This window comes from Polistes fuscatus, unplaced genomic scaffold, assembly GCF_010416935.1.
Source record: "Polistes fuscatus isolate 324 unplaced genomic scaffold, CU_Pfus_HIC Scaffold5, whole genome shotgun sequence".
Taxonomy (NCBI): domain Eukaryota; kingdom Metazoa; phylum Arthropoda; class Insecta; order Hymenoptera; family Vespidae; genus Polistes; species Polistes fuscatus.
In genome coordinates this window covers 47,337-70,961 of record NW_025113129.1, presented here as the reverse complement: position 1 = coordinate 70,961, position 23,625 = coordinate 47,337, and the positions used below count along the sequence as shown (strand labels likewise).

At 33.5% G+C, this 23,625-nt stretch overlaps 4 protein-coding genes and 1 long non-coding RNA gene across 5 annotated transcripts; all 5 read right to left on the bottom strand.

Annotated features, from left to right (window-relative positions):
• Positions 1-666: 666 nt before the first annotated feature.
• On the bottom strand, positions 667-2,553 carry LOC122521972. The gene has a single exon (XM_043642734.1). The coding sequence runs from the start codon at positions 2,551-2,553 to the stop codon at positions 667-669; it is 1,887 nt and encodes a 628-aa protein (XP_043498669.1).
• A 404-nt stretch (positions 2,554-2,957) lies between these two features.
• LOC122521971 lies at positions 2,958-3,959 on the bottom strand. The gene has a single exon (XM_043642733.1). The coding sequence runs from the start codon at positions 3,957-3,959 to the stop codon at positions 2,958-2,960; it is 1,002 nt and encodes a 333-aa protein (XP_043498668.1).
• Positions 3,960-17,725: 13,766 nt separating this feature from the next.
• LOC122521944 lies at positions 17,726-18,328 on the bottom strand. The gene has a single exon (XM_043642694.1). It carries the CDS (start codon positions 18,321-18,323, stop codon positions 17,754-17,756), a length of 570 nt encoding a protein of 189 aa, XP_043498629.1. The 5' UTR covers positions 18,324-18,328; the 3' UTR covers positions 17,726-17,753.
• A 309-nt stretch (positions 18,329-18,637) lies between these two features.
• LOC122521970 lies at positions 18,638-19,361 on the bottom strand. Its single transcript, XM_043642731.1, has 2 exons — positions 18,937-19,361; positions 18,638-18,797 (listed from the first exon to the last, which is right to left on the bottom strand). Exons 1-2 carry the CDS (start codon positions 19,359-19,361, stop codon positions 18,638-18,640), a joined length of 585 nt encoding a protein of 194 aa, XP_043498666.1.
• Positions 19,362-19,739: 378 nt separating this feature from the next.
• Positions 19,740-19,971, bottom strand: LOC122521938. The gene is made up of 2 exons (XR_006304957.1): positions 19,941-19,971; positions 19,740-19,864 (listed from the first exon to the last, which is right to left on the bottom strand). It is a non-coding gene; the product is annotated as an uncharacterized LOC122521938 (long non-coding RNA).
• Positions 19,972-23,625: the final 3,654 nt, after the last annotated feature.

The window sequence follows — 23,625 nt, the reverse complement described above, 5'->3', positions numbered from 1 at the left end:
TGTAGATTGGGAAGGCTGATGAGACGTATGGATTATATTAATCCTGTGAGAAGACTTTTAGAGATTATATTAATCTCTTGAGATTCTGAGTAACGAAACGAGCTTAATGATGAGAAACTGAGAAGACCTTTTGAGCACATCGTAACCGTATGAGAATTTTGAATGTACTGTGATGGCTACCGGAAAAGCCGGCGTTACAAAGATTCTTCTAGAAAATGCTGGGATAAGAGGCGTATCTTCATCACGCTTTAACTTTCACGTTGCGTCGTTCGATTTGAATGCTTATTCCCAAACATTCTGCCCGCCATCAGCAACTGGGTTGATTATGAGTTAGAAGTCCCTTTGTTTATTCACTGGAAGCACGGCGAGCTTGGCGATTAGCCGGGTGAGTGTGGTGGTTGCCGTTTTGAGAGACACCACCCTGGTGAGTCCGTCTTCCCCTGGCAACAGCTTGAGTACTCTGGCCTTGGGCCATTTTCCTGGAGGCAGCCGCTCATCTGTGAGCAGAACTAGAGAGTCGACTTGTATATTATTGTGAGGGTGCCTCCACTTTGAGATGGCTTTTATTTGCTGTAAGTATTGAGTGGACCACAAGCGCCAGAACTGCTGCATCCGCTGTTGGATAAATTGCCATCGGGAGAGCCAATTGACCGAGACGTCTAGAAGTTAGTGTTCGAGGACCGCATTTAGAGCGATCCCAATAAGAAAATGACCTGGGGTTAGCACTGTCGTGTCCTCAGGGTCATCGCTGAGTGGTTCGAGAGGTTTTGAGTTGAGAATAGCTTCTATTTGAGCGAGGAGCGTGGATGTTTCTTCGTAAGTGAGTAACGTATCTCCGACCGTGCGCTCGACGTAGAACTTCAATGATTTGACTGCCGCTTCCCACTTACCACTCATGTGGGGCGCGGCTGGTGGGTTAAAGTGCCACTGTGTGTTGTCTTGCGCCAGTAGTGCGGAGAACTTGAGATGTCCAGGTGAGCTGCCAATGAAGCATCGCTTTAGTTGCGCCTCCGCGCCAAAAAAATTGGTTCCGCAATCGGAATAGAGAGCGGATGGAGTAGTACTTCTTGAGGTGAATCTTTGGTACGTTGAGATGAACCCTTCCGAAGTGTAGTCGGAGACCACCTCAAGGTGAGTAGTCGATTTTGGGAGACAAACAAACACGCAGATCCATCTTTTGTACGTTTTTGCCTCGCAGCCTCGCCATATTTGGAGCGTAAGTGGTCCAGCGTAGTCGATGCCCGTGTGAGAGAAGAAGCGTGATGGTGTGACACGCGCCAGAGGTAGTTGGCCCATCAGCTGTAGGGCACGGATCCCCCTGTGGCGAGCACACATCACACACCTGAGAATATGAGATTTGACTAGGGCTCGACCGCCGACGATCCAATAGAGCTGTCTGATAAATGCTAGAATTGTCTGAGTTCCTCCATGCATAGTCTTTTTGTAAGCGTGACCAATGATGAGTTCTGAGAGTCTTGAGGTCCGGGGAAGGATTGCAGGATGTTTCGTGTCATACGAGAGCTCTGATCTTCTGAGACGACCGCCCATTTTGAGCACACCTTCATTGTCGATAAAGGCGGTGAGTCGGCTGAGTGGGTGTGAGCTTGGCAAGTGAGATTGTTGTCTGAGCAGAGCGAGTTCATTCTGGAAGTATGCTGCCTGAGTTGCCTTTACCCAAAAGAGTCGTGAGTCTTCCAAATCGGCAGTTGAGATGAGAATTGCTGGAGTTGAGTCAATCCTCCGTGAGAGTCTCTTGATTGCTCTGCGACAGAGTGGGGTGACCCTGAGTAACTTGTTGAGTGTCGAGAACTTGTAGATGAGATCCCAGTGATATTCAGGAATGGACCGTACTAAGTGATGTGCAACACATGCCCGAGTTTCCTGAGCACATATATCATCTGGAGCTTCATCAGGTTGAGCAGGCCATGAGTCTTCCGAGTGAGTCATCCATGGTGGTCCCGTCCACCATAGTGTGTGTTCTTCAAGATGATCTGTGGTTATTCCACGCGATGCACAGTCAGCTGGATTTGAGTTGCCTGGTACATGCCTCCAATAAGCAGTCTTCGTGAGAACCTGTATCTTGCTTACACGGTTGCGCACGTAATCCTTCCATTTGGAAGGGTGAGCCTTAATCCATTTGAGTGTCACTTGAGAGTCCGTCCACAAATGTATGTTTGTAATAGTCATGTTCAAAGTAGCGTAAACATGTTTAATTAGCGTGGAGAGTAGCAGCGCTGCTGAGAGTTCTAACCTCGGGATGGTTAGCTGTTTGAGTGGAGCAACCTTTGTTTTTGAGCAGACGAGTGAAACGTTGGCGCAAGTGGACGGTGAGTTGACGATCAAATACACAACAGCTCCCATTGCAAATTGAGATGCATCATCGAATCTGTGCAGTTCAACCATTGACTGAGCAAACGTGTTGAACCACCGTGGGATTGAGAGTCTGGCCAGACTAGTGAGATCCTGTCTGATGCTGACCCATTTAGTTGTGAGTGGTCCTGGGAGTGCGTCGTCCCAGTTGAGAGTGTGCAACCAAAGAGATTGAAGAAACATCTTCGTTCTGATGACAACTGGTGACGCGAATCCCAATGGATCAATATTTGTGCTACTTTTGATAAGACGAGGCGTTTTGAGAATCTGTTGAGATGAGTTGGCGAGATGGCTGAAAAGTTGAAAGTATCTTCCTGATATGACCAGCGTATTCCCAGGATTTTGGTTTCGCAACCGTCAAATGAGATGTCTGAGTCCTTGCATCTTTTAGAAGGGAGCTCCGCCAATAGCTGACTAGATGTGGAATGCCACTTAGCCAGTGGGAAGCCGCCCACGTGGCACAGTTGTATGAGTTGATGAGCATATTGAATCAGGTCTTCTACTGAATCTGCTCCTCCGAAAATATCATCGACGTATCGACCGTGAGTGATTGGTTCCACAGCGAGTGGGTAACTTGAACCTTCATCTTATACTAGTTGAAGCAGAGTTCTTACTGCCAAGAACGGAGCTGACTTGGTTCCATATGTGACCGTGGTGAGTAGGAAGTGAGATTCCTTGAGCTGTTTGTCTACCCACAATATTCGTTGGAGATCCCAATCGTCTGGGTGTATCTTGATCTGTCGATACATCTTCGTGATATCCGTGGCGAATAGATATTTACGGCGGCGTATCCAGATGAGCAGGTCGAAGAGATTGAGCATCAAATTTGGACCAGCGTGCATGAGATCATTGAGAGAGTAACCCGTGGAGGTTGTGCTTGAGCCGTTGAAGACCACTCGGAGCTTAGTGGTTGAGCTGTCTGGTTTGAAAACTCCGTGATGCGGCAGATAGTAGTGTGGTTTTCTTAATGTTGAGTTGTCTACGAGTTTGGTCATGTGACCAGCCTCCTCGTACTCTCTCATGAACTGCATGTACCGTTGCTGGTATAAATGATCTCTGCGAAACCGGGTGAGTGTTCGTTGTAGACAGGCGTGAGCAGTGTTTTGAGAATCGCCCAAAAGCTTCGGAGAAGAGTTGAGAAATATCCTGACGATGTAACGCCCTGTCAGGTCCCTCGCATGAGTCGTCTTGAAGTCGTGTTCACACTCCAGTTCTTCAGGTGTGAGTTGACTGTTATTTACCGTTGGAACCTCCTCTTGAACCCAAAATTTGGTGAGTAGATCTTGCAAGCAGGAGTTCGTCAGTTGTGAGATGCCATGATGATTCTTCCTTGCCAGCGTGACCGGTGCACGAGTTTGACCGATTACTAGCCGCCCGAAGATTGACAGTTGAGCAATGTGGTCGCTAGGTGAGTGCCAAATGATGTTTGGTCTGATGAGATGTCCGTAGAAGTCGGCCCCAATGATTACGTCCACAGCTCTTGGAATGAGAAACTCTGGGTCAGCGAGGTTTAAGCCTCTCAATTGAGGCCAATCAGGCTCGTGAGATATCTCGCCAGACGGCAGTATGCTGGTGACCGTCTTTAGCATATGAGCCGTTATTCTCACTGAGAGTGGTCTATATCTGGAGTGAATGTCGAAGGTGACCACACCGCTGGTCTGAGATGTCTTTTTGCCTCAAACTCCATAGACGTCCAGCGTTGAGTGTCGCCGCACAATATGCAGTTGTCTGGTGAGACCTTCGCTGACGAATGAGATTTCTGACCCGGGGTCAATGAACGCGCGTATCTGAGATTACGAGGTTGGTGAGAAGGCTGTGGCTATTGCGGTTGCCAACAATGTGAGATGACTATGCAGCTTAAGTGGGCATGTCGGTGTGGGATCGGAAACACCGACGATCTGACTTGTAATTCATGCGGTGGAGGGCTTGGCATCGGTTATTACCGGAGCCCTCTGGACATTAGTGCTTGATGGGTCAGCTGTCGCATGATCCCCTGGAGCTTTCTGAACGACGTCTGGGCTTTTGGCGAAAAGGCTGATGATACTGGCACCATGGAGCATGGTGTGATGCATGTTGTTGCAGTTCCTGCAGTGCCTGCAGCTGTTACATTTGCTGACGTTTTGTCTGCCTAGGCAATTGAAGCACAGGCTTCGCTCCTTCACCACCCTTAAGCGCTGACTGAGTGAATGTTTGCGAAAATTTGGACACACTACGATAAAGTGATCCTGTCGACAACAATCGCATAAAATTTTTATTTAAAGTCTTTATTAAAATCTAACCTAATCAATAATTAATAAATATATTTTAAATAAATAAAAGAAATAATAATAATAATAATAATAGTCGTAATAAGTCTTAATAAAACAGTAATACATGGAAAACATGTCTCTTGTTTTTAGTATTTTACGCATAAGTACTCGCGATGAAAGATAAAAAAACAAATACGTCCGATAGATTTAACTTCTCGTTGATTGCATTATAGAATACAAATCTTAATAAACTATTTCGGGTCGTTTCAGGAACGCCAAAAGGATACTTGTTATTTATTGTGTCTTATTCTTCTTATTTTTACTTATTATAAAATTAATAAAAATGATGATTTTATAATAAAATAGTAAGTTTTGCAAAAATAAAGTAACCTAACACGCTATATAATACAAATAATTCACTTTTATTTATAGTATATATACCTTATAAAATTTTTTTTTATTTATAAATCCATACATCCTTTTTTTACAATTTGTCCGTAGACATTTGGTAAAAAGTTATATAAGTGAAAAAGATAGCGGATCTTTAATAGGTTTCTGGAGCAATATAATTTCCGCGAGTTTCCAAGTACTTAGAAAGTAATGGACTCGTAATACTGCATCAAATATTGTTGTGAGATCCTGATTACTTTAGGTGGTAGTTCCTTTTCTATTCTGCCATTTTATAGATCGTAACCTGGTTCCTTTCTTATTTTGATTTCTGATATTATCATTCTAATTTCTTCAGCTGTTGTTCTATTAATGTTTTCATGTGATTGTGTTTTGCTTTCGACGTCAATTACGTTAGTGTCTGTTCACGTCTGAATATTGACGTTGTGTGATGTGAATATGTTTTCTAGGTTTGTTACGAAGTTTTCCGCTTGTTTTTCTGTGCTTTTCGCCCATGAGCCATCAAAATTTGGTATGGCTGGTTTTGATTTTACTGATCTTTGAATCTTTTTGTTGTTTTCCATAGAGAGTAATTTGTATCTTCGTGAGGTTAAAGTCATGTCAGGTATCTTTCGAATTCTGCATTGTTGTAATCCTGTATGATCTGCTTAAAATCTTTAGTTACTTTGTTTAGTAGTCTCTTATTAGTCTTTGTTTTATTTTTCCGCCACCTAGCTTTAAATTACCTTTTTATTTTTATTTTATGCAAAATAATGCTAGAGTATGACGGAATTTTTCTGGATAAAACATTTTGGGACTTAGATGCCCACGCTGCTTCTTGTATAGCATTTGTTAGGTTGTTACCTGCATTTTCTATTTGTAAAAAGGTCTTGAGCGGAATGTTAAAGTTTAATTTGGATTCTAATGTTTCTTTAAAGATCATCCAAATTGTGCTCCTATTGCACGGCGTTTCTGATTTTTTATATAGTATAGGTTTTTTCTGGTAAGTTATTATTATAGGTGAATGATCAGAAATGAGATCAAGTAATGATTCGGTTTTAAAGAGTATTAGGTTTAGGTCTTTTAGGACGCCTAAGTCTATTAAGAAGAGAGTTTTATTAGAAGCTGATGGCCAGTATGTTTGTTCATCTATCGTGAGGATGTCTAGATTTGCGTTCGTTGTGTAGGAGTTTAAAATTTTACCTCTTGGTGAAGTGGTTCTTGATCCCCAATATGGATGTTTGGCGTTAAAGTCGCCAGTTGCTATAAATTTATTACCTTGTTCCTTAAAAAGTTGTTCCATTGGTCGATTGTAATTTTAAATTTTGCAGTGCATAGATAGCCGATAGTTTAATTGAATTACCTTGTGTTTTCAATGTAATTGTGGTGGCTTGAAGGTAATCGTTGTCTGTTTTACTGTGTAGATGATATTTTATCTCGTTCATAATAATTACAGCAATTTAACAATGCACTTTGCCTGAAGGATGTTTTGTGTCCTACATGGTGTCGTATGGAATATTTATATAGTTTTTGTCTGTAAGAAGAGTTTCAGATACGAGTAGAATGTCTATATCATGCGTGTATATGAATGCTTTGTTTCTTGAATTCGTTTTTGTAATGCATTGCTATTCCAAACCGCTATTTTTATTTGTGTATCCATTATTTGTTATTTAGTAGCGTTTTTCTTAATAGTTGTAGCATTGTGGTAATTTGTTGCGTTTGTTGTTTTAAAAGTGAATTTTTCTTCATTACCTTTGTGGTTATGATTTCTGTAGTTTTAATTGATTGTTTTAGTAGTTCTTTAATGTTCGATTTCTTCTCAGTGTTTAAATATTTTGTACTTGTATGTGCTCGCTTTGTTACTTCGGCGTAGCTTGTTCTTGATTCGCTGAGTTCAACTATTAGTGTATTATCCCAGCTGGCATTTAAGTTTTTTATATTGTAGTATGTTTCTTCGTAAGGATCGTCTAGAAAACGTTTACCAATAATTTCTCAGCGTTTGATACAATTTTTGTTTTAGTAATTTTCTCGTCTGACATACTTTGTAATCTGCTGGGTGGTTACAGTTGCAGTTTACACATATGACATTTTCTATTTTGCCCTCTTTAGGACAGAGTGCTATTAAGTGATTTTTTGCACATATTACACATGCAAGATTTCTGTTAAAATAATTTTTTTGTGCCCATAGGCTTAGCATCTTGTGCATAGAGGTATTTCTCTTTTAGTTTTCGGTAGTTCTACTTTAATTATTGTATTAGGCAGGGTATTAATCTCGTATATTTTTGTTATTATCCTGAGAAGCTAGTTCGATAAGATATAAAGATAGCGGCTGTTTGGTATAGAATTTTATTATATTATTTAATGATCTTACCTTGTGGCCAATTTTGTTTAATTCATTTGTTATTTTAATTATGTTGGGCTTGGGATGAATTTCTCGAATAACGATTTTATAGCTCTTCTCGTTTTTTTCTTGATACATGTGGTATTCCGCGTTTTTAGTTTTTAGTACATTTATTACCTGTCTAAACGTATCTGGTGTGATAGTTTGTACTTTCACTTAGTTGTCCTTAAGTTATTTTATTACATGATTGTTTTTACCATCTGTTTCATCCGTTAACTCGAGCAAAGGGTCGATGATTTCTGCGTCGATGTATATTGGTGGTGGCTTTACTGCTTTTTTTCTTCTACTGCTTTTCCTGTAATGTTTTGAGTTTCTGTCTAATCGTCAAGTAGATCATAAGAGTTGCTAACAGGTATGTTTGAAGCCATTTTGTTGGTAATGGTGCGGAGGAGTTATTATTGTTATTTCTTGTTCACTTATCTTGCGTTTTTTTGAGTTGTGTAACTTGGTTGATTTAGCGGAAATCCAGTTTTGCGAATCTTCCGAGACTTTATCCATCTTACTTTCCATTCGCGAGTATCTATTATCTATTTTGATTATTCTCTTTTCTATACGAGAAAAGTTAGGGGATTGTTTTGATTTCATCGACGGTTGACCTATTTCGGTATTTTTAATAATGAATCTGTTCGGCGATATTTACGTTGTTGGAATAATTTATATTGCGCGCGGAATAGGATAGGCGGCGTATGCGTTAATTAGGTTGCGAGAACGCGCAAGGGCTGTCGAAATGCGTGAGGGCGCGCCTTACCATGCCAGAAGCATAGAAGAGCGCCTTGAGGTGTGTGTGTGGGGGGGATAGTATGCGTGGGGCCGTTTGCACGCACTTGAGTCTCTTTCTGGTGTTCACTCTGGTTTGAGCTAACAACAGTGTGTTTCCCATCTTGAGCTTCTCGCTATCTTGGCTTTTGTTCTAGGCAACGTGGCTAGAGCGTGTGAGAGTGAGTGAGGAGTGTGTGGAGTTTTCTGGTGTTTTGTTCCCAACAGGCTTGTAGTCGGACGGTGTAGCGAATTATCTGCAACCGGTCGCAAGGCTACCAACGCGGGATTGTAGTCGGACAGTTGTAGCGAATTATCTGCAACTTGTCGCAAGGCTACCAACGTAGGCTTGTAGTCGAACGGTTGTAGCGAATTATCTGCAACCGGTCGCCAGGCTACCAACGCGGGATTTAGTCAGACAGTTGTAGCGAATTATCTGCAACTTGTCGCCAGGCTACCAACGCGGGATTGTAGTCGGACAGTTGTAGCGAATTATCTGCAACCAGTCGCCAGGCTACCAACGCGGGATTGTAGTCGGACAGTTGTAGCGAATTATATGCAACTTGTCGCCAGGCTACCAACGTGGGATAAGGTTCTGGCCAGACAGGCCATCGTTAGGTGCGATAAGAAACAGCGTGCGTTTGGTTGTCGCCTTGCGTCGGAAACGAACGGTTAGAGAGCTCTCTAGCGTGCGACTAAAAGGTACCTCGCGTCGTTATTCTAATAATATATTTTCTTTTCAGCCTTTTGTTTGTCATTGTACGCTACACCAGTTTTATTGAATAAATTGTCCTCTTGCCCTGGCTTTTCTCTCAATTCCGTGATAGTTTTTCTGCCGAGGCAAGTAGTTTTGTGCCGCGTAAAAGTGTTTTGTTCATTTATCTATCCTGTCCTATCTCACTCATTTAAGCGTTTAGACAACAGTTAACAGCGTTAACTGTTTAGTAGAACTCATTAGGAGATATTCGACCATGTTCTGGTCACCTATATAAATGCTAGAAACAGAATCTTTTCTGTTATTAACGATTTTAAGAGGTTTGATATTGTTACTTCTCGTGGTCAACATTTTTTGCCATAGGTTTGACCACGCGGTTACTCGCGTGGGTTCAGTGTTACCACGCTAGTACACTGGTCGCTCACCCTTGTATCTGCGATATAGCCCTAACGTACGTTGCACTGTATCTCAACGTAATTATTATTTAAATACTTATATTCTCGGGAGTGGTAGATAAACACGTCCGTATTTACTAACAATTGAACAGAGAATGCTTATAAAATTATATAAATATTGTAGAAAAATCAGAACAAATTAAAATAATTAAACATACAGGTAAACTTTCTTTACCTCGGAAGATAATTTCCTAAAATATGCTATTTAAAAAAATTGACAGTTTCTTATTATTGTCCGTCATTATATTAAAACGGTATTCTAGTCTAGAAATTTTAAAGAATCGATTTTTTTATATTTTCAAAGCTTAACCCTTCAGGAATATGTATTTAGAAGAATTTATTAAAATTCAAATTATTTTTGGAGATATAGCTGTTTTAGTGATGCGGCATCCAAACCAGCTCGACCGGAACGAATCAGACAAAAGACGTTAGGGATCATTTGTCTATCTGCTATCGTGTTTCCTCGTAAAATCTTTTGTACCTTATATATATATTTTAAAATACAATAACTGAAGTATAGCCTAATGTACTTTGAAAAATCTTTCATATTTAACTCTCAATTAAATCCACTTGCTAAAGTTGAATTATAACCTTTAAACCACGTAAACGCATGTGTTCTGAGAGAAATTAAAATATTTTTAGTTTTAATTTTAATTTTTCAAAGTAAAATTGATCGAGTACCCAAAAAGGGAAGTATTTCGAGTACGGATTGATCAAAAAAAGGTGATTCCAGGTGATTCCACAGCAATAAATTCACGAAAGAACTAGAAAATAGTTTTACGAGTGCATCAGCACCAAACTTGAGTAAATCAAGTGATAAAGAAGTAATTAATGAGAATTGTTACGGAAGAGAGATACACGGAAAATGCTTTTTTCGAATTTGAGGAAAGTCAAATGCATGAAGCAGGAATAGCAGATTGAATAAATGAAAATATAATATATCACCTTTTTATGACTAAGACTGCACGTAACTTTACGTGAACCTTTAAACTCGTTTTACTCGATACTATTTTTTTTAATCCTTGTCTTAATTTCTCAAGTTCTACTAAATCGATTTACTTGAAATTTAGTGTGAGCCTTTTCTATAAAAATTTCTCTATCGTAATAATCATGATTTAACACTAATTTTCAATTTTTAATATTTTTAAAAAATTCGGAAATGTCAAAATAAATAGTATAAAAATTTATCGTTTTTTCAGGCAGCCGAAATTAGGCGAAAAATATTTTTGAAGTTATACTTTCTTTTTTTTAACTTATAAAGAATTACTACGATAGAAACGATATTCTAGATTTATCTTTATTTTTATTTTTGAAATTATACTTCTTTTTGTGCGTTTGGAAAAAAATGATGAGACTGTATTTTTACGATAAGCGCGGACAGCGACACAAAAAATCAACAATATGACGTCTGTCAGTATTTACGATGCGCATGCAAAGCGATTTCATATTTACAGCACTAATTCTTTTGTTATAATTCCTCTTTTTATTAGGACTTTTGTCCTGTTATATAAGCTTTTTTCTAAAACAGTTCACCCATCCAAGTAGTAATCGTACTCGGCGCTGTTTGACTTAATGATCAGGCAGTAACTAGTGCTGACACCGCACCATGGCCGTTTACGCATAAAAACATGAAGTAATTCGATATATTTCCCTAACATTTTGTGTAGAGTATTATCTATATTTTAATATTTTTTTTTAAAGTTATACTTTTCTTTTTCAATACTACATAACGAGCGTGATCTTACGAGGATTTCCTTTAGAATTCGTGTGGCACCCAACGTGATTACGATTTATGTACCATTTGTAAAGATTATAGATTTTTAGAGTATATTGGAAATATGCGCTTTAATCAATTTTAAGAATATAGAGAATATTGAGAATATCGAAATGTTGTTATCGCGCCAAACCACGCTTCAAAGCGTTTCTGAGAACGCCCTGCTAGGTCTATTAACAAAGACACTCGTCCTATTTTTACACTTGTTTATTTCAATTATTACATACGATGGTGATTGAAATTAAAATACTATGAATATCTTAAAAAATATCATGGAAAACATTGATTATTTGTGAATAATAGTAATGAAAGTCATTATTGAAGTAAATTGAGGTATGTATTTTTATTTGTTAGTTTTTGAGGTTAAATGAGGTATGTACTATTATTTAATAATTATAATTCGTTTCATATCTCCTCATAGTGATCATAAATTTAGGTTAAAAATGAATAAACTAGACAACATTCTGTACAATTTTTTATGTCCTATCCATACAATGACCATTTTTTGATTTTAATCTAAATATACTGATAAAATACAGATTTTTCTCTTTATGCTGATATTATAACAAACAATAGTAAGTAGAATAGTATAAATTTCAGTTTAAATACTTTACTGAGTAAAAATATGTTTTTAATTATTTTTTAATTTAATTTATAAAGTTCTGCTTCTCTTTTTATATTTTTATATTGCATACATAGATTACTTTCTTAATTAGGTTTAACTACGAATGAAGCTATACATTTTTTCTATTAAAAAGACTGTAACAAACCCATGAAAAAGCTCTATTTCTGCATCGGATCTACGCATATAAATTTCATTTTTCAATGGTTACCATGTAATAATTACTTTTTACTAATATCTTCTTCGTAGAGATTTCATGTGTATTATTATGAGAATAGAATTCAATCACAGTTACAATGAATAAGCAAGACATGAGTCTTCTAAAAGATAAAAATAATAATCTTGTTTCTGTAAGAAACAAATATTATTATTCTCTTAAAACATATATATTCATTTGAAGCATTAGAAAACATATTCGCCCCACATAGATGATCGATCATTTTACTGGAAGAGAGAGCGAATTATTTTAAGCAAATATAAGATTAAGCTGACGATACTGAAATCATGAGAAATTTTGGAAGATACTGTTTTCTTTTATTCACACCGAAAAAAAATCATGTACATTAATACTCTATCTAAAGAATTGCAAAAAGAATGCATCTTAGTTATTTATAAATTATTTTCTACAATAATTCTTATTAAATTATAATCTCTTGCAACTTTTTGTCCAGTATCAGTATGCATGTAAATTTCTGTTTCAGTTTTGGAGATTTCAAAAACTAATGTAGGGAAGTGTAATGTCTATTACTATCGTTACAAAAATGTATCTAAAAGAAAGTATTCATCATAAACAAACGCAGAACGTTCTGAAGCGTATAGGCTGCGAAAAAAAATATTTCGTTACGCAAAAGAAATGTAACTTCTTACGTGCGTACATAAGTCTACACACGAATTTTTTTACATTTAATTTGCTTATTTTTAGTCTATTTTTCATTACTCTCTTATTTTCTCTTACCTTTTCTAAATACAAGTAATTGAACATTATGTTACCCTCTTCATTAAAGTATACCTTTTCTAATTCTTTTATAATTGTGATCCAAACTGTTATTTCTTGGAGTCTTTGATTGAATGTTGTTTTTAATTGATTTTAATATCTCTGTTTTCATTAATTCTGCATATTCATTTGCAAACATCATATGTTGTGGTAGTAATGCTTATTCTTTATTCTTCTCTTTTCTAATTCAGGTTATAGCGATTACGTTCGTTTTTCTACTCTTTGGTGATGCCGCAAATTTTAATTCTTGCTGCAATATTTTAGTCATTGTAAAAATAATTGTCGTTTTTTAAGACAATTATAATTATTATGTTGATAAATAAGCCGAAAAGTGTTTCTCTGTAAATAAAGTTATAAATTTAATTAACTGTACATGTACGGGTTATCTACAATAATATATATGATATTATACCCCTGTAAACAAAGAAACGTCAATTGAAGTTATATTGTTCTTGCACACATGTGCCTTTTTAAGTAATAATTTAATTCTCTCTTTCTCTCTCTCTTCCGGTAATCCTAACTACCACGTTGGCGCATGCAAAGCGTGGAACATTAGAGCTAATGAAATTTAAATTTTTTTACATATATAATAAATACGTCAACGCCCATTGCGCGGTGAAAGCACTAGTTCCTGCTTCGATCATTAAGTCAAGCAGCGCTGAGTACGATTAGTACTTGAATGGGTGACCCGCTAGAGAAAAAAGAAAAAAAGAGGAAGAAAAGAAGAGAAAGACGACTTCATGCCATAAATTTGAAATCGCTTGCCGCGCATCGTAAATACCGACAAACTTCGTGGTATCGATTTTTACCATGTCGCTCGTAAAAATCTCACTCTCATCACATTTTCCCAAACGCGCCAAAAGAAGTATAACTTCGAAAAGCTATTATAACGGATCAAAGTCCTAATAAAAAGAGGAAGCAGAAAAATATAATAAATACATTAGCATAATATTAAGAACAGAAAAAATATATAAATTCATTTAATACCAATACGTGTATACAATATAATACATTTGTAATACTTGCTGTGGGAACATTAAATCTTAGTTATCTGTTTCATAAGAAAACTGTTCAAATTATATTAAAAATAATGTATCTATTTATTCTCTATATTTGCATATACATTTTTGTCTTACTAAAATTTTTAACGACTTTAGCTGTAAAATCATTTTTGGATTAGTCAGTTTTTGCAATCGATCAAGTGAGCATAAGAATGTAGATTACTTTCGCCTATCTAATGTACACGTTAACATTTTCTAGACTTTGGAATGTTACGACGGCGGCGAATTAGCATTGAACGCTAACACGTGATCACTGTTAGAAGTGCGGACGTGAGATCTCCCTTCCACTATTTTAAGCCAGAACGAATCTTACGTAAGACTCTTACAGGTGACGAACTATGAAGCCACGCGTGGAAATCCGTATTGTATAAAAATAATGCAAACAATTTTTTATTGCACAATGAACTCACATGTATAGACCGTATTCAATGAGTGTCAAACATATTTACTAGACACATACTTGGTAACGAGCTATGACGCTATTAAAGCTGGATTATTATTGTTCAAATCCTTGGTACATTTAACTATTTTTCGGGTAAACTCTTTTAGAAAATAAATTAAAATATCCAATAAGTGCTTTAGAAAACAAAACAAAGATACGTTTTCTATAGTCGTTTAGATTTTAAATATTAAAATAAAAAAAATTATTATTTTTTTTTCGACAAAATCCAATTAAAAATCTTTACTTACAAATATCGGTTTATTAGTCATGAAAAACTGACGCTTTTCATTCGAAACGGAATCTTACTGTATGAATATGTAATGCCGTATAAATAATTGAAAGAAACGTTATTACTCGATCCTATATTCATTTATAATAGCTTTACAAGTGAAGATACTTTTATTATATCAAATATAGACACTCAATAAGCATTTAAAACATTGCAAATATCAAAATGTAAGTTTAATTCAGTGATTTATTTTCAAAAGCTGCCATTTTTCACTTACCTGACGTTTTTAAAAGCTTAGAAACAATTATATTACTAATTACGTCTTACAAAGGGACCTAACACTGGGATACTCACAGATGTTAACGAGCTTTAGTATATTAGTAGTATACTTATAGGGTGTTATCGTTGTAAAGGGTTTTTTCAAAATGCCCAGCCAATTTTGAGAAAAAAGGTTTTAAAGTTTTGATTTTTGTTGTATACATGTTTATATTATCCTAATTTCGACTGTCTATCAAGTAGCGCGCTAGCGTCAATAATAGCGTTCTTGCTTCTTGTGCCGCTAGTTAGTGTTCGATCCTTCATGGGGGAAGTTTTTATTGATAATTGTTTTCTATCTGTTTTCAATTTTTTTTCATATTTCTTAATTTTTAAGTATATATAGGGAAGAGAAAATTATTTATTACAAAAAAATTAGAAACAATAAATTTTTTCGCATTTCGCGCAATTAATAAAATTATATAAACAACGATTTTTAAAAGGATCTGTAGAAAACAAACCTGATTAACGTTTAAAAATATTTCTCTATCATTTGGTTTTAATAATTTCGAAGCGTACTATGCATATCGAATGTTTTCATGAAAAAATTTTGATGACAATTGATGATGGATTATTAAATGCTTTTACGATAACTATCATTTTGGAATCTGCGTTTAATAAATATTAATAAATGTAGAATAAATGTTAAAACACATGGATATAAAATAATTATATATGAAATTGTTAATAATTAGAATATATACGATTGTTATATTTGTTAGTATATTGAAGATTTATCTATTTTATATATTTGTTAAGAAATAAAACAGTAACTGTAATTCAAGTAATCAATTTTCCTTTAATATTTACGCAAGATGATAAAAAATTTATTATTTCTAATTTTTTTGTAATAAATAATTTTTTCTTTCCTGTATATATTTAAAAATTAAAAAAACTGGTGTGAGTACTTATGTACGCACGTAAGAAGTTATACTTCCTTGGCGTACCAAAACGAATATAGCCTTAATAACCTTAAAAATAACTTTAAAACAAAACTTCAAAGAAAAAAAATAACTTAAAAGAAAAAATAATTATTATTATATATATATATATATATATATAAGAAAGAATAAAGAAAGTAAAATAATATAAAATATAGATATCAGTCCACAGTAAATGTAAGGGAGATATATCGAATTACTTTATGCGTTAACAGCAATGGCGCGGTTACAGCATTAGTTCTCGCTCGATCATTTAAGTATAGCAGCGCTGAATACGATTAGTATCTGGATAGGTGACCCGCTTGAGAAAAAAAAGGGAAGAAAAAGAAAAAAGAAGACAACTTCATGCCGTATACTTGAAATCGCTTTGCCGCGCGTCGTTAAAACCGACAAACTTTATGGTGTCGGTTCTCCAGACGCTCCGAACAAAAGCACTCCCAACTACATTTTCCCAATGCGCCAAAAGAAGTAAAACTTCAAAAAAAATATTATACGTAAGTGTATTGATATTAACGTCTTTTCTACGGATTTATAAGGTCTTGAAAAAATGTTGTAATCAAGGAAATATTACATGTTCTTAAATTTAAAAGAATTAAGTATTTCGAATCGTTTATCTTGGAGTTCAAATGGAAATTTATATCTTATATAAAAAAAATTAGAAATCAAAAGTAATCGGAAGCCCCGTAAAAGATTTCTTTTAAATAAAAGAACAATGACAATGCTTCATACGTAAAAGCATTTAATTTCCCAATTCAATGGCATAAATAAATCTTTAAGTATAATTTAACAGTGCGGTTAAACCAAGAAAATTTTAAATAAAAATTTTTTCGAGTCACAAAGAGTACTTGTGTTTAAATAGTTTTATCTTGTTCATTTTATGAGATTTCCATTAACCAATAGTTCTTCTTACTTTTTAAAAATCTCATACGTATCCTGAATCGTTCTTATGCAACCTTCTCCTTACAATCTAATTAATTATTGTTAAGATCTTGAAAAAATCTTCAAGTCAAGCTAGTAATAAATGTTCTTCAGAATATAATGAAATAGGTATCTGAAATCGTTTATCCTGTTGTTCAAACGGAAATATATTTCTTATATAAAAAAACAATTAGAAGTCAAATGTCATCGGATTCCGTGGGAAAGATTTCTTTTAAATTAAAGTACAATGAAAATGCCTTATACGTAAAAGCATTTTATTTGCTAATTCAATGGCATAAATAAATATTTAAGCATAATTTAACAGTGCAGTTAAACCAAGAAAATTTTAAATAAAAATCTCTCGAGTTACAAGGAGTACTTGTGTTGAAATTGTTTAATCTTGTTCTTTTTATGAGATTTCCATTAACCAATTGTTATTCTTACTCTTTGAAAATCTCATACGTATCTTGTATCGTTCTAATGCAACCTTCTTCTTACCATCTAGTTTAATTATTGTTACAATCTAGAAAAAATTTTCAAATAAAACTAGTAATAAATGTTTTTTAGAATATAATGAAATAGGTATCTCGAATCGTTTACCTTATAGATCATACGTAAATATCTTTTTTATATAAAAAAAATTAGAAATTAAAAGTCATCGGAAGCCTTAGGAAAGATTTCTTTTATACAATACGGCATTGACAATGCAGCATAATGCATAGTAAACGCATTTAAATTTCATAACTAAATCGCATAATTAACAATTTAAATTAGACTTACTCGATTGGCTATATAAAGAGCGATTTCAATGAATAGCTTTATTTGCCATACGAATTAGTGGTTGATTGTGTTGCTCGTGCTGATACATATTGCAAATATGAATTTAGAAGGCTTGGACGATAGTGCAGTGGTCATCTTTGGAATATCGAAAAAATTTCCAAAGAGTAACAATATCAATGATTTAACACTATTCCTACCGACACTTCACGTATACCTATTCCTACCGCGGCTGGTCAAATGACCGGTCTTTCACAACTTATATTTTTCAATATTGAATGCAGACCAATGGCCAGCTTACCAGTAAAAATATATTTTCTTTTATTCAAGAGTACATAATCTACATTTTATTCGTTTTCGTCGCATTTTTTACAACTGGGCTTCTCAACTGTACATTTTCCGCATACGTACTTTTTACATTTTAGACAGATTTTGTTCGTCTTATTATCTTTACAATACCTTATCTGACATGTTTTCCGTTCACGAGAACCTGTACTTGTACTTGCGATAGGTATTGGTTGATTTTTTTTGCCGAGCTCTTGTTGGTATTCGATGGCAAGTTCTTCTGCCAATTGAAATAGAAATTCCTGTCTTGTAATTTCTCCTCCCGTAGTTTCTTTATATAACACCCATGCATTTATCCCGGCTAAATCCAAGATATTAAAAAATACTTGCAAAGGCCATCTCCGAGATTTAGATTTTACCGAATAATTTCTGGCCATTTGGTCGGTCACATCTACGCCAAACTTGGTGCTATTATATAATTGAATTGTCTCCGGTGTTCGGGTGTCATTTTTTTCAATTTGTACGGAGTTGTGCATTGAACTGAGAATTAGAACTTTCTTTCTTGGTTTGGCTTTGTAAACTGTCAACATACAATTATTTGAGCGATAGAGTTTGGTTGAAAAAAGTGCCATGTCGTCATTTTCAGTTTTGCCAGTCTTGGTAGCTCTTTTCTATTTGCTCTAATTGTCCCAACAATCGTAGTTTTTTTTGCTAAAAGTTTTGTTGCTAAAGGTAGGCTTGTAAAAAAGTTGTCCGTGGTTATATTTCTTCCACATCCTACATACGGTTTTGCTAATTTCATAGTGACAAACTCTCCAAGAGCAACTGAGGGTTCTCTACTTTCATCTTTTCCCAAATATGGAAAGCCGTTTATTACATATTTGCTACGCACATCGAATGCTAACCAGAATTTTATACCAAATTTGTCCGGTTTATTGGGCATGTATTAAGTAAATCTACACCTTGCTTTCGTTGGAAACAATTGTTCGTCAATAGTAATATATGGTCCTGGTTTATAACAATTCTGACTGTTGTCAATAAACTTGTACCAAACTTCGGAAATCATAGCAAATTTATCGGTTTGTAACCGTTGGTTTCGTTGATTTCTGTCGTCAAATCGAATAAATCTCATATCTCCGTAAAGTCATGTCTACTCATAGTATTTGAGAAAAAAGGCGGGCCCACTTTTTATTCCATAGAAGTGCTATATCTATATTCTTAGCCTCATATGCGCCGCGTGCATACAGAATTGCAAAAAATGCATATAACTTTGCAGTAGATAGTTCCCATTTATATCCCAACACTCTAAATGCCTCTGCCTCTGTGCACTTTCTTATAAGTTCGATTATATTCTTATCAATTATCACAGAAAATGCCGTCCTAACTTCGCCTTTCATAATATTACGTTTATTGTACCCAGTCGGGCCTGATGTTTCCCTAAAAATATTATGACCAGGTGCTCTTCCAGGATTAGACCCTAGTTTTACTTCGTGCCAAACAGTTCCGTCCATCGCAATTTCGCTTACTTCTTCCTCATTCTCACTATCGGAACTAACTAAGAATCTCCTTCTCTTTCGTCGTCTACGTACGTTCGAAATATTCTCTTCGTTCTCATCGGTGTTCGAATCTGTTTCAAGTGGATCATAATTTTCCGTATTGTTATTTTCCATATCCAGAATTTCCTGATCATCTTCAGAACATTCTGCATCGATACATTTATTCTCTCTAATAATACATTCGCACTCCTCAAACGTCTTGCCATTTTGGGGACAAATATTCTACAAAAATAGAAACTAAAATATGAAAATGTAAATCAAAATAGATAAAAAAAGAATAAAAGATAAAATGTGAAACTTACTGCGAAGTATTGTTAGTCTTGTTCACTATTTTGAAAATGGCACTTATAACACGTAATACGATATAAAATATTACAAAATAATAATAAAAGACTGCCAGTATGCTCTTTGTGACTTTCACGTTCGATGCACTCTGTTCGTGTCGCAAGACTACACTGATTTGAATTCGTGAGAAGACGTCTATACACTTCCTTCAGTTACAAGTTTATTTATTTTACGTCATAGTAGATGAGATGGCGTAGAACATTCGAGGATCTTGACCGTATCGGATATCAATCAAGCAAATAAACACCGCTAGCCCGATAGTCGAGTGAGAACTGTAAACACTTGGAAGTGCCGTAAACCATTTTCTGGAAGGCACTTATCGGATAAAATGTGTCATAACTACATTACCTTTCGTTTGTAACGACTTTATAGTTTTGGCATTAAGTCTTAGAGAGAAACTCTTACATAAATGTATAAATCGTACTACCGGTCAAATGACCGGTCGTGGTAGGTAAGACAGACTAAAATTTTTCTCGAAAATAAACAATAGAAAAATAAGTGAATATTGAAAAATATATCATACATATATATGAGGAAAAGTGGTAAAGTTTAAAGGCGATTCACATACGTTGAATGTAGGAAATTCCAAATAAAAATTTAAAAACGGTCATTTGACCGGTCCTGGTAGGAATAGTGTTAAATACTCGAATACAAACAAATTTTAACATGTTATAAATTTTTCATTTTAAAGCTTTTTTAATGCTCTACAACCTGATTTAAAACTTCTGTATTCAAAATATATGAGGTTATTTAAAAAAAGAAGGAAGCGATACACAAAAACTTTAATTACTAGAAAACTAACAAATCTTAAAATGTTATAACATGGTCATTTTAAAGCTTTTTTATTGCTTTACAACCTGATTTAAAACTTCGGTATTCAAAATATATAGGGTTATTTAAAAAAAAAAAGGAAGCGATACACAAAAACTTTAATTACTAGAAAAGTAACAAATTCTAAAATTTTATAACATCGCCATTTTGATGCTTTTTAAAGCTGTACAACCTGATCTAAAACCTAATTATTTAAAATATATAGGGTTTGTAAAAACAAAGAAGGAAACTGTACAAAAAAACTTTAATTACTAGATAACTAACACATTTTAAAATGTTATAACATGGTCATTTTAAAGCTTTTTTAATGATTTACAACCACATTTAAAACTACTGTATTCAAAATATATAGGGTAATTTAAAAGAAGAAGATAGCGTTACACAAAAACTTTAATTACTCGAAAACTAACAAATTCTAAAATTTTATAACATCGCAATTTTGAAGCTTTTTAAAGCTGTACAACCTGATCTAAAACCTAATTATTTAAAATATATAGGGTTTGTAAAAATAAAGAAGGAAACTGTACAAAAAAACTTTAATTACTAGATAACTAACACATTTTAAAATGTTATAACATGGTCATTTTAAAGCTTTTTTAATGATTTACAACCACATTTAAAACCACGGTATTCAAAATATAGGGTAATTTAAAAAAGAAGAAAGCGATACACAAAAACTTTAATTACTCGAAAACTAACAAATTCTAAAATTTTATAAAATTCCTATTTTGATGCTTTTTTAAAGCTGTACAACCTGATCTAAAACCTAATTATTTAAAATATAGGGTTTGTAAAAATAAAGAAGGAAACTGTACAAAAAAACTTTAATTACTAGATAACTAACACATTTAAAATGTTATAACATGGTCATTTTAAAGCTTTTTAATGATTTACAACCACATTTAAAACTACCGTATTCAAAAATATAGAGTAATTTAAAAAAGAAGAAAGCGATACACAAAAACTTTATTACTCGAAAACTAACAAATTCTAAAATTTATAACATCGCAATTTTAAAGCTTTTTTAAAGCTGTACAACCTGATCTAAAACCTAATTATTTAAAATATATAGGGTTTTTAAAAATAAAGAAGGAATCTGTACACAAAAACTTTAATTACTCGAATACTAACAAATTTTAAAATGTTATAACATGGTCATTTTAAAGCTTTTTTAATGCTCTACAACCTGATTTAAAACTTCGGTATTCAAAATATATGAGGTTATTTAAAAAAAGATGGAAGCGATACACAAAAACTTTAATTACTCGAAAACTAACAAATTCTAAAATTTTATAACATCGCAATTTTGAAGATTCTTTAAAGCTGTAAAACCTGATCTAAAACCTAATTATTTAAAATATATAGGTTTTTTAAAAATAAAGAAGGAATCTGTACACAAAAACATTAATTACTCGAAAACTAACAAATTCTAAAATTTTATAACATCTCAATTTTGAAGCTTTTTTAAAGCTGTACAACCTGATCTAAAACCTCATTATTTAAAATATATAGGGTTTTAAAAATAAAGAAGGAATCTGTACACAAAAACTTTAATTACTAGAAAACTAACAAATTTTAAAATGTTATAACATGGTCATTCTAAAGCTGTTTTATTGCTCTACAAACTTATATAAAACTTAGGTATTTAAAACTTATATGTTTTTTAAAACAAGGAAGGAAGAAGTACACATAAACTTTAATTTTTAAAGTCTATCTTATTTTAAAATTTTTTAAAATAGACATTTTAAAGCTCTATTAATGCCTAACAACATGATGTTCAGCAAAAGTATTTAAAATACATAGAGTGTCTAAAAGAAAAAAAGTTTTTTGCACACAAAAGTTTAAATACTAGAAAACTAACAAATCTGAAAATGTTATAACATGGTCATTTTAAAGCTTTTTTATTGCTTTACAACCTGATATAAAAATTCAGTATTCAAAATATATAGGGTTATTTAAAAAAAGAAGAAAGCGATACACAAAAACATTAATTACTCGAAAACTAACAAATTCTAAAATTTTATAACATCTTAATTTTCAAGCTTTTTTAAAGCTGTACAACCTGATCTAAAACCTCATTAATTAAAATATATTTTGTTTTTAAAATAAAGAAGAAATCTGTACCAGAAACTTTAATTACTCGAATACTAACAAATTTAAAAATGTTATAACATGGTCATTTTAAGCTTCTTAATGCTTTACAACCTGATTTAAAACTTCGGTATTTATAATATATAGGGTTATTTAAAAAAAAAAAGGATGCGATATACAAAAACTTTAATTACTCGAATACTAACAAGTTCTAAAATTTTAAACCATCGCATTTTGAAGTTTTTCTAAAGCTGTACAACCTGATCTAAAACCTAATTATTTAAAATATATAGAGTTTTTAAAAATAAAGAAGGAATCTGTACACAGAAACTTTAATTACTCGAATACTAACAAATTTTAAAATGTTATAACATGGTCATTTTAAAGCTTTCTTAATGCTTTACAACCTGATTTAAAACTTCGGTATTTATAATATATAGGGTTATTTAAAAAAAAAAGGATGCGATACACAAAAACTTTAATTACTCGAAAACTAACAAATTCTAAAATTTTATAAAATCGTCATTTTGATGCTTTTTTAAAGCTGTACAACCTGATCTAAAACTTAATTATTTAAAATATATAGGGTTTAGAAAATAAAGAAGGAAACTGTACACAAAAACTTTAATTACTAGAAAACTAACAAATTTTAAAATGTTATAACAATGTCAATTTAAAGCTCTTTTAATGCTATACAAACTGATTTAAAACTTAAGTATTTAAAACTTATATGTTTTCTAAAAAAAAAAGAAAGTAGCTGTAATCTAAAACTTTAATTTTTTTTAAACTAAATTATTTTAAAATGTTTTAAAATAGCCTTTTTAAAGCTCTTTTAATGCCAAACAACATGATGTTAAGCAAAAGTATTTAAAATTCATAGGGTGTCTAAAAGAAAAGAAGATCTTTTTACACATAAACTTTAATAACTCGAAAGTAACAAATTCTAAAATGTAATAAAATGGTCATTTTAAAGCTCTTTTAATGCTCTACAACCTGATTTTAAACTTAAGTATTTAAAACTTATATATTTTTAAAAAAAAGGAAGAAGCTGTACACATAAACTTTTATTTTTTTTAAGACTAAATTATTTTAAAATGTTTAAAAATATCAA

Excerpts from the sequence above, each read along its gene's own strand:
- LOC122521972 (XM_043642734.1), bottom strand. The coding sequence starts at position 2,553 with ATGTTTCTTCAATCTCTTTGGTTGCACACTCTCAACTGGGACGACGCA.
- LOC122521971 (XM_043642733.1), bottom strand. The coding sequence starts at position 3,959 with ATGCTAAAGACGGTCACCAGCATACTGCCGTCTGGCGAGATATCTCAC.
- LOC122521944 (XM_043642694.1), bottom strand. The coding sequence starts at position 18,323 with ATGGCACTTTTTTCAACCAAACTCTATCGCTCAAATAATTGTATGTTG.
- LOC122521970 (XM_043642731.1), bottom strand. The coding sequence starts at position 19,361 with ATGGAAAATAACAATACGGAAAATTATGATCCACTTGAAACAGATTCG. Across the intron at positions 18,798-18,936 it reads TATGCATTTTTTGCAATTCT|AAATCAACGAAACCAACGGT; the intron begins GTATGCACGCGG and ends ATTTGACGACAG.